Consider the following 11,148-nt stretch of genomic DNA (forward strand, 5'->3'; position numbering starts at 1 on the left):
AGAATCTAAATATATATGACTGAGTGTGTATCGTGATGTACGAAGTAAAAAAAACTCAAAACATTATGGTACGTTTGTTTACTTTTGCAGAATCTGAATAATTCAATGAGAGTAATTTAATTACTAATTTTTCGAATAAATGTCTAATAATCAATTTCGCTGTCGAAACGCTTGGCCCTCATCGCATTGTATCCACTGGGGACAGGAGGGCTGGTTCGTTTTTTGCCCAGAGGATCGGAATTGCGATTCAACGGGGAAGTGCTGCTAGCATTCTTGCCACCATTGCACGCGGTCAAGAATTTTATAGTAACTAGTTCATAGTTGTATATATTTTAGCATTTAATTATAATAATTAAATTAAATATTGTACGTTTTGATTTATTTTTCAATATACAAAAATATACTCAACGAGTACGAGTTTCTTTTAAGTGATTAAATTTAATAATAATTAATTATTCATTATAAGGACTTTATTAAAAAAAAAAAAATCAATTCACCGACTTCGCACGACTTCGTTTATTAATAAAGAGAACGAAAAGTGTGATGTAAAGTTAATATTTAATAAGTTACAAACATTTATTTTTGTACTGTTGCTATGTTTAAAATATTTTTGATTGTTATCTCATTGTGAAACAGAAAAAAAAATTGTCAACGGCTTAAACATTTAAACTTATTGTGAGTACCAACATTTTATAATTTCAGGCGTTTTTTATATATAATTATTTAATTAATAAAAAATAGATTACATAACGTCCCATTCGTTCTAAATGTGTTGATATACTTCAATAAAATCAATCACACTCCGTTTAACTTATGACGTTATTTGGCGGTAGAATAACTGATGAGTGGGTGGTACCTACCCAGACGGGCTGGCACAAAGCCCTACCACCAAGTAAAAATTAAAAAAGTAAAAGTATTAATTTAACACACACATTGACAATGCCATAAATATCAATTACTTCTTAAAGTCATGCGCCTTCGCTTGCGGGTTCTTAGAGATTATTTCCCTCGTGATTACACTTTCGCACTCACCTTTCAAATATATCACACGGGCGGGGTCGAGGTCGCTCATTCCTTACGATTTGCACACATGGATGACGTATGTTTTCTGTGCAGCTTTCCCAGATAGATTAGTACAGACAGAAGGATAGCTAGATGCAAGAATTATCGCATCAAAGTTTTCACATTTAAGGTCTAGTAGTAGCTTATGAAGGTTTGAAACATATTTGGCCGAGGTAGTTCAATGGTTAGAACTTTTGCATCTTAATAAATGATTGCGGGTTTACCTAGGTAAGCACCACTGCTTTCATGTGGTTAATTCATTTTTAAAATTAATCTCGTGTTCGGCGGCAGAAAATAACGCAACGAAACCTGTATGTGTTTAAATTCAATAAAAGTCTGCCAGATATGTATCCAAGTGCATTGGAGCGTCGTGGTGGAAAATTTTCCAAAGAGAGGCCTTACCCTAACAGTGAGAAATTTACAGGCTGTTAATGTTATGTGAATGTATCTTCTTTGAGTCAAGATATTCTCAACGGCTGTCTGCAGTATGAAGTTGGTAGCGTTACTTTCCTGTGCTTCGGAAATTAAGTAAGCTATTGGGCTATTGGAGCTCCTGACCTGCAGTCGAACAAGTTTGCATAACATCCTATCAATTCAATTGTTTTTAATTACACGTAAAATAAAATTGTCGGAAATGATTAACACTTGAGTTTTCTGATGTAATGTGACAAAAATATTAATGACTCATTACATCAGAAATGCGCCATCAATCCAGCGAATTAGGATGTTATGTCCTTAGTGCCTGTACCCTTTTACTCACTCACCCTTCCAATTGGAACAATACATTACGAAGTATTGCCAGGCAGTGGAATATCATATAAGTAAGTATAGTCCTACAGTAGTTGTACATTCCTGCAAGTAAATTTGAATTTTATTTGTGTGCATGAGTGAGTGTAATACGTGCTTGTTTCAGAACAGATTAGATAATACAACTAAAAATATCACTTGACGCAACACTTAATGTGTCAAAATTATTTTTATCAATATTTATAAAAATAGTAGTCGAAATTAATTGCGTTAAGCGCGGGACATCGGTTCATTCTAGTATTGAATATTTCATTTATTTTGATAAAGTTATCGGTTTTTTATTTATTTTGTTTATATTATTACCTATTTAATTTATTCTATGTATTTTTCATAGTTTTCAATGCCAGAAATGCCAATGTCTAGTACCACGCTCACAACACAAACAAGCAGTCCTTGTCTTCAGCTTTTAAATATATTTTAAAAATCCGAATATTAACAGAATTTGTATTTAGTACTTCATTTAAAAATAGATAAGATGGAAATCTTGTCATTTACTAGGATTCGTTTTTGGTCCACAACTCTTCCTTGTCCACACAAATGACTTTTAATATTGTTGTATTGTATGCTGATGTCAGGTCTAATATTTTAAATAAAAATACATTAAAATACAAACGTAAATAGTGTAAAAGAAGGAATTTACTTTTAAATGAATAACAAACGGACATTAAGAACGTACTTATTAGATATTTTGATATTACTGTTTATGCTAAGATGCAATGGGTCCCCCATATTAACGGGTTGGCAAATAGACTGGGTTCTGCGGCATTTGCGGTAAAAAAAAAAACAAAATTACTTACCGATGTTGATACGGCTCGCTTAGTATATTTCAGCTACTTTCACAGTATAATTTCTTTCGGTATTATGCTGTGGGGTAACGCTGCCGCTATCCATACGATATTTGTGCTGCAGAAGAGGGCTATTCGCGCAATCTAAGACTTAAGAGCTAAAGAATCGTTAAGGTATAAATTTAAAGAAGTCAAGATATTAAAATACCAGCAAAAAAAGACCAGCTAAATTTCTTTCGCCAGTTCTTCTCAGGTCAGGCTGTTTTCTTTTCCAAACCGGTGGTACAGTTTCATTTGTCTTTCAATATGTAAGTATAATGTTTCTATATTGAATAAAGTAGTTTGAGTTTGATATTATCCTAGATGATAAATCGGAGTAGAGTCCTCATCTCCATAGATTGGTGAGTAGACAAAGCTTCGCTGTAATCGCTACAAAAAATAAGACGAATCTCGATCAGGCTCGCCTTGTCTTCAGTAGTTTTTACTGCGCTATAATGACTTACAATATTTTACTTGTCATGAAAACGACTATTCTCACAATTTACAAAGCTTTACTAAAAAGTAAATTTTATGAAATAAATGTTGCCTTTCTTTGTTGTTTGATAATAATTATGATGTTAATTTAATCTCTGTTTTCGATAAAAATCTTTTATCAGGGTTAAATTTTTTATGGTATAGGTTGGCGGACGAGCATATGGGCCACCTGATGGTAAGTCGTCACCATTACCAATAGACAATGACGCTATAAGAAATATTAACTATTCCTTAAATATCAATGCGCCACTAACCTTGGGAACTAAGATATTATGTCCCTTGTGCCTGTAGTTACACTGGCTTACTCACCCTTCAAACCGGAACACAACAATACTCAGTATTGTTGTTTGGCGGTAGAATAACTGATGAGTGGGTGGTACCTACCCAATGGGCTTTCTCAAAGCCCTACCACCAAGTAATAACATACAACGACGATGAGTGATAACCCAATATGATGGTTTGATTTTAGTCGATGTTTGCGGTGGTCAGTTTGTATTTCAGCCAGGAGTTCGAGTATATTGGTTCGACACTAAGACCAAAACATTTTGAGTAAGCTAAAAGTGTATTTATGAATAACTAACAAATTAATTATTTTATAAAAAGAGAAATTGAAGTTTTTTTTTAAACAAACTGCAAAATGTGTATAATATTTACTAAATGATAAAGAGTAATCTTTGACCCAAAATCATAGTGAGAATGAGTGAATCACATGTGTCTAACCGACTTGCAAAAAAAGTATCATTATGATATTTTGCAAATAAATTAATAGGTTTCAAATTACAAGTTGCAATACAAAATTTAATTTACACATTCTACAAACTATAGCTAACTGAAGTCAGGTTATAAGGAGGCTTTTGGGCAATGCTTTTTAAAAAAGCGATCATTTTTAGGCATATTTTATATGATCTTTAAAATACAAAACGTATTTTGATGCGTTTTCAATAGATAGATTGATTCAAGAAGAAGGATTATATGCTTAAAACATGCAAAATATATAAGAGAAACACTGATTATTTTATATGTTTATCTCGGATAACTCGCAATAATATTTTTTTACGAGAAATATATTTTTGCTTATTTTCCAAGCAATTTAAATAATACAACATTAATTTGTATTCAATTAAGTAATTTAAATACATTGTGCATTTAATATATTTTATCAATATGGTCTTTTATAGCATGTAAAAATTTTCGAATAAATTGCAGGGATTTACTGTAGTATACTTAGTATCAAAGCCGAACGGGTCACCAGTTTTATAGATAAAGAAGATAAAAGATATAATAATGAACTTTTACGTCACCTTTCGATTTTTTTTCCTGTATTCAGTTGTTTATTATGTATTTAGTAACAAATTTGATACTCTTTGATGACCTTAAACTTGAAACGTGGAAATCATAATCTCACGAGTTAAGTCGCTCATTCGACTCTTTGTAAACGATCCCTGTGAACGATTTTTTTTTATAAATTAGATTTTTATTATATTAAAATTGATTTAGTACAGATCCAAAAGAGGGTGTGATCGAATCTGGTATTGATAGTAACAAAAATAAAGGAATAAATATTTATTTTATTGAGAATATTGAATAGTATTAAGAGACACATTACATAATTCAAGTATTCTCATTTTGTATGTTTATGTTTATTTTTGAAATATAATTTTTATTTAACTCGTTTCAATAAACTTTTTCAATAAAATTCAAGATTATGTACATGTTTTTGGTTTCGAACGAATTGGAAGTATACTTACGGATGGACGCGTTTCATATAATTTAATTATCAAAATGTATAATATTCACACGAAGTTATCTGTTCCTCAATTTTGTATAAATATGCTTTATTATCTTTTATTTTCAGTTATTGAGATGTGGTGGCAAATGGTCGTGGTGTGCGCGTGCGCAGGAATAATCTTAGCCGATCAAACCGATTGGCGTATCGTAAATATAGACCAAGGGCCTGTCAAGGGCTATAGAGCGCCTCACGGTAATATTGTTTTTTATGGGATACCTTTTGCTACCACACCTACTGGTCCTAATAAATTCAAGGTAAGTTTTGAAATGTTTTAATGCTCTTTCCTAGACTTCTAGGAATTATTTTGTAATATATGACCAATTACATGAAATTTCAGAGGTCATGCGTTAGGGAAAACAAATGTAATAAATCGCAAAAAGAATCAGGATAGACACTTGCCTATAGTGTAATCGATCGTACATTACAAAAATCTTAAAAGTTTTTTTTTCTAATAAAGAATAAGTAGTGTTTCATAGAAAAGTTTAACAAAATTTTAACAGGTTCTGCAGTTCTGTTCCAATTTTAAATCGCAAATTTAAGATATTTTGTGATTTATGGTCTCGAAGGAAATGCTTTGATTTATGATTTAATGAGACCACAATAAGGACCTGGTATTACGAATAATAATGAAAGCTAAGGATGCCGAAAGTAGTCGGTACTAAGGTCTGAAAATTTAAAGTAACCTAACATATACTAAAGTATTTTTTTATCAACAGCTATACTCAATATACTTAGTATACATATGTTTGTGTGTGAAGCCAATGGGATGAGTGGGTGCACAGGCTCATGAGACCAAATGTCTTAATTTCCAACATTGGCGACGAATTCGATGTTATTTGATGTGAGGAATAATATATCTGGCTGCACCAATGACTCTGAGCAGCGGCAACCACTAAATATCATGTGGCTTATTTACCCATTCGTTCATATTTTAATTATAAATTATTTGCAGCCACCCCTTCCACCGCCGACTTGGAATGGAACCTTCGAAGCAATCGAGAAGTTTGTAATATGTCCACAACAAACAAGTTTACATGTTAGCAGTGAAAACCTTATCCGTGAGACTAAAGACTTCTTTTTGAATCCACAAGAAGATTGCCTCATTACCAACGTTTACGTACCTGACACTGAAGAAACAAACTTGTCAGTAGTTGTTTATTTCTATGGCGGAGCGTATCAATTAGGTTACAGTAACATTAAGACTGCCATTCATTTATTAAACAGCAAGGAAATTATAATAGTAGACTTTAACTACCGGCTTGGCGCTCACGGATTCCTCTGTCTCGGCACCGAAGACATACCTGGCAATGCTGGTATGAAAGATCAAGTGGCATTGTTACGATGGGTACAGAGAAACATTGCAAGCTTTGGCGGAAATCCAAACGACGTAACAATTACTGGATGGAGTGCGGGGGCTTCTTCCGTTGATCTTTTAATGACCTCTAGGATTGCTAAAGGGTTATTCCATAAAGTAATACCTGAAAGTGGTCCAAGCCTTAGCGCGTTTTCAGTACAGATTGACCCGGTCGCGAATGCTAAGGCTATTGCAAAGATGTTGGACTTCGAAGATGTTGATAATATTCAAGCTTTAGAAGACTTCTATAAGAATGTAGAATTAGAAAAGTTGTACTCTCTATCATTTATCAACGATAGCGATTCCGGTTTACTGTTTGCTCCATGTATTGAACGTTATTTAGGTCAGGAAATGTTCCTAGATGAAAGTCCCGAAAATATATTGAAAAGTGGTAACTATTCTAAAGTACCAATGCTTTATGGAATCTCCGAGATGGAAGGCATGTTTCGTTTACCCAATTTTGAGGGGTGGAAAAATTTGATGAATGAAAATTTTACTGAATTCATTCCCTGTAATTTGAAATTCAAAAGTGAAGAAGAGAGAGATAACGTGACGCTAGAAATTAAGCGCTTCTACTTTGGAGATGAACCAGTTAGCGAAAAAAATATTATGCAGTACGTACAATATTTTGGTGATACTTTGTTTATATATGGAACAGCAAGAGCTGCTAAAATACAAGTAGAAGCTGGCAATGATCAAATATACTTGTACGAATACGGATACGCTGATGAGAACAGCGATTATATTATACACACACAGACACGTGGTGCGACACACTGTGCACAGACAAACGCAGTCTTAGATTTGGAGAACGAAGAAAACTTATCAGACGATTATAAAAAAATGAAAGTGCTGATGAGACAATTATGGATTAATTTCATTAAAACGGGGTAAGAAACAGACCTTATGTTACTTTGGATGGTGAAATTTAATTTTTATTACAACATTCATTTATTTTACAGGAGACCGGTTCCAGAGGGTTCTCCGCTCACACCATGGCCTCCTGTTGGTAAAAATGGAAGCCCCTTCATGTTCATTGACAGAGAACTAACATTGAAAGAGGGTTTTGTACAAGACCGTGCTCTCTTCTGGGATGGGATTTATGAAAAGTATTATAGGGAACCTATTGCGCCATATCCGTTCTAGGGCTTATCGCTTAGAATAATTTTGTAATTTTAGGCGCAGACAAAAGTTTCATCCATTCATTGTTGACATACCCAAAATTCGGACTAAACGAATTGACAGCTCGTTTTTGGTGAGAGTCGCTAAGATTTGGAACGACCAGCCTGCGTCTATTTTTCCTGATAAGTTGAACTCCAGAGCCTTTAAGAGTGAATAGGTTTCTTTTGGATGAGCGTGTACCACCTTCGTCTTTATCTAAACTTTCCATCAGGTGAGATTGAAGAAAAACGCCTATTCCATCTAAATATGTAAAAACAAAATTGCAGGATAACGTACGTGTAAGGAATGAAAGTGTTTTAGTAATTAAGCGTCTCCATAATTTTAAGTTATAAAGAAACAGAATTCAATATTTTATTGTTTATTGCTTTTTGAAGTGTGTATTCGGGTGATAACCTTATAATAAGGTCATATAATAATTATTATTGATTTATAAATTTTATTTTTCATAGCATAAAAATTTCGAGAGATTTTTATGTTCAGTCTAGAATCTCGATTACTCTAATATATTGATATAAGTTCATAATGAATAAAAAATATCTGTAAATAACTTTATATATTATATATAATTCCGATTATTTATAACTTTATAAATAATCGGATAAGATAAAAGTTATTATTATTTATTTATTCAATAAATATAATCAAAATGTAATGCTATACGATTTGATTATGAAAAATGTTTTCATTAAGTTATTATATCACGATTAAATTATATTATTAATAATACGCACTTTTTAATCAAAAAACTGGCGATTCGCACCGGAAGGGTGCTGTTTATTAATAAAGTGTTCGAAGCATGTGAATAATTAATAACTTAAAAATATTTATTTCGTACCATTTATTTATTATTGTATTAGTTAATAATGTAAGTACTTATGTAAAGTAAACTAACAGCCTGGTAAATTACCCACTGCTGGGCTAATGCTTCCTCACCATTTAAGGAGAGGGTTTGGAACATATTCCAGTACGCTGTTCCAATGCGGGTTGATGGAATGCACATGTGGCTGAATTTCGATAAAATTAGACATCTGTAGGTTTCCTCACGATGTTTTCCTTCACTGCCGAGCACGAGATGAATTAAGCACATATATAGTGGTGCTTGCCTGGATTTGAACTCGAAATCATCGGTTGAGATGCATGCGTTCTAACCACTGGGCGATCTTAGCTCTGTACCTACTTATGTAATAAATGAGAAATACGAATAATATAAAAAATGTTTTGACTAATTTATTGTGATGCAGATAATAATTTGTCAACGGTATAAATTCAAAGGTCATCTTATTGTTATTGGCGACCGTTTTGCAGGGACCATTTTTTATGAGACAGATAACAAGAAGTGGTCGATTTTACTTGCACACAATTTTGGCATCAATATACCGTTCTTAGTTCTAAGACGTTTTTCTTTCCAAGTAATCGTTTATAAATAATGTTTCTAAGTCGACAATATACAGGGTTATTAGTAACTCGACGTATATCCTTTAGGAGGTGATAGGAGCGACTATTTGCAATATTTTTAACCCCCGTATGCTTAATCCAAAATTGAACCATTTTTTGAGTTATCACTTTTTTTAGCTTTTTTCAAAGTTTGTCAAAAATGCAAGTGAAGGAAAACATCGCGAGGAAACCTGCATGTGTCTAATTTCATCAAAATTCTGCCACATGTGCATTCCACCAACCCGCATTGGAACAGCGTGGAGGAATATGTTCCAAAACCTCTTCTCAATGGGAGCTCCTCTCCCATTGAGAAGAGGGTTTAACCCAGCAGTGGGAAATTTACAGGCTGTTACTTTACTTTTACTTTACTTTAGTGGGTGAAATAGGAGCAGAAATCTTGTGTGGAAGTCAGTCATTTTTGAAGTAAGAAATATGATTTTTTTTTGTATAGCGATTAAAAATGATTTGATACGTATTTAAACGTTTCTCGTTTCTTTATCAATTTCCACGCGAGCAAAGCTGCGTGCAACAGCTAAACCCCTATATATATATAAAAGTAATTATTAAAGATAATTGGGAAAATACAAAAATTTAAGGTCGTGACAGAGAATTTATATTGTGGACAAAAAAAAATGCTTTTAATAATAATTCGGGTGAAATAAAACACATATATCAAAAGTGTTCACAACTTTGTATTGTACCGTGTAACATTTGTATAACGTTTATTACCAATTCGACACACAGCAACAGTTACGTATTGCACACACACAAAACTATTTACAAACAGAAAACACCAATAATTAAAATCAACAGTGCGTTCTTATTTACACACATAAATTCATTTAAACGTGACAAGAAACAATCGTTTATATGTTTTCGTTAACATTAATATAAAACACAGTGTTATCCATTACATATATTATACTCGGTTTAATAATAAATAATATAATTGCGTTTTTTTTTGTCCGATTCATTTGTTTTATTCTTATGTGTACTGGTCGATATCGCGCACAGATTATGTAAGAAATATTAACAATTCCTTACATCACCAATGCACTAAGACGTTATGTACAGTCACGGTAAGAAAAGGTTCGTCACCTTAAGATATATTTTCGTGTGCTCAGTATGATCGATAATCTCTGTAGCTTTACCGATCGAGAATATTTGTCACTGACAGACCTATTTTGACACTTCAGTAGAAGATATCATATCTTATTTGAATTTGCAATGACAAATTATGCCATTAAAAAGGTTTCATGTTGATATAAAACTAGGCATAGTCAAGAGATGTTACACTATTTTGAACTAAGTTATGGTACTATGAAAGTTTAATTTTACATGCAATTGTCAGTTTAGTACTTTAGTTTCAAAAGGTACCAAAGGTTTACGATTTGATAAAGGAATGAAATTGAAAACTGACGAAGGTTTTCTTACCATGACTGTATGTACCTTGTTGACACACATTTACCTTCCAAATCGGAACACAAGGATAATTAGTGCTATTTAGCGGTATAATATCTGATGAATGGATGGTACCTACCAAGATGGAAAGCCCCATCGAGTAAATACCGTAATAAATAAATAGATAAGCTTATTATTAAATATGTGCAATTTATTTAGATTTAAAATGATATGTACCTATCTAAAAATAAATAAATAATTGGAAATTATTACTTTGACATCGGTTATGAGAAAACATTTTAATCTTATTTATAATATCTTTATATTCTCAGAATTAATTTATATTAAACATACTTAATAAATAACTTGAAATAAATGTTATTTACAATGAATCATTTGAAGTTTACATATTGTATACTCAATGGGTAGAGGCAGAGATGACGTATTAGGAGTAAAACTATCCAGAATATATGTTAACAAAAGTACGGTTAGAAAAAAAATTACATAACTTATTTATCCATGTCATTAAATCATACGATTCATTAAAACATTTCATTAAGAATGATATGGCTGCAAATAGGTTATTTAAATAATTAACTCCATGAAAATAAATTTGCATAACTTTGATATGCGATAAGTTATTGATATAATCTTTTGTAATATAAATTATTTGTAATATAAATAAATCGTGAGCTGCTGTGCTTGTTTTAATATACTAAAGATGACACTTCTCTTTACATCAGTCCTGATAATTATAATAGTTAAACTTGAATGTCCAGTTTTCAAGCCTATATTCAAGC

General features: G+C 32.3%; 1 protein-coding gene across 2 annotated transcripts; it reads left to right on the forward strand.

Moving 5' to 3' along the window:
* The first annotated feature begins 4,369 nt into the window (after window positions 1–4,369).
* Window positions 4,370–7,909, forward strand: LOC124533256 (esterase FE4-like). 2 transcript variants are annotated; one of them, XM_047108461.1, is made up of 4 exons: window positions 4,370–4,717; window positions 5,044–5,231; window positions 5,930–7,221; window positions 7,294–7,909. In XM_047108461.1, the coding sequence occupies exons 2-4, from the start codon at window positions 5,052–5,054 to the stop codon at window positions 7,475–7,477; spliced, it is 1,656 nt and encodes a 551-aa protein (XP_046964417.1). In that variant the 5' UTR covers window positions 4,370–4,717; window positions 5,044–5,051; the 3' UTR covers window positions 7,478–7,909. The 2 variants fall into 2 exon arrangements, with proteins under 2 accessions (XP_046964417.1, XP_046964416.1); XM_047108460.1 differs by lacking the exon at window positions 4,370–4,717 and having other exon boundaries at window positions 4,961–5,231.
* The last annotated feature ends 3,239 nt before the right edge of the window (window positions 7,910–11,148 follow it).

The sequence above is a fragment of the Vanessa cardui genome, chromosome 10, assembly GCF_905220365.1.
Source record: "Vanessa cardui chromosome 10, ilVanCard2.1, whole genome shotgun sequence".
Lineage (NCBI taxonomy): Eukaryota > Metazoa > Arthropoda > Insecta > Lepidoptera > Nymphalidae > Vanessa > Vanessa cardui.

Excerpts from the sequence above, each read along its gene's own strand:
- LOC124533256 (XM_047108460.1), top strand. The coding sequence starts at position 4,971 with ATGTATAATATTCACACGAAGTTATCTGTTCCTCAATTTTGTATAAAT. Across the intron at positions 5,232-5,929 it reads CTGGTCCTAATAAATTCAAG|CCACCCCTTCCACCGCCGAC; the intron begins GTAAGTTTTGAA and ends AATTATTTGCAG. Across the intron at positions 7,222-7,293 it reads ATTAATTTCATTAAAACGGG|GAGACCGGTTCCAGAGGGTT; the intron begins GTAAGAAACAGA and ends TTTATTTTACAG.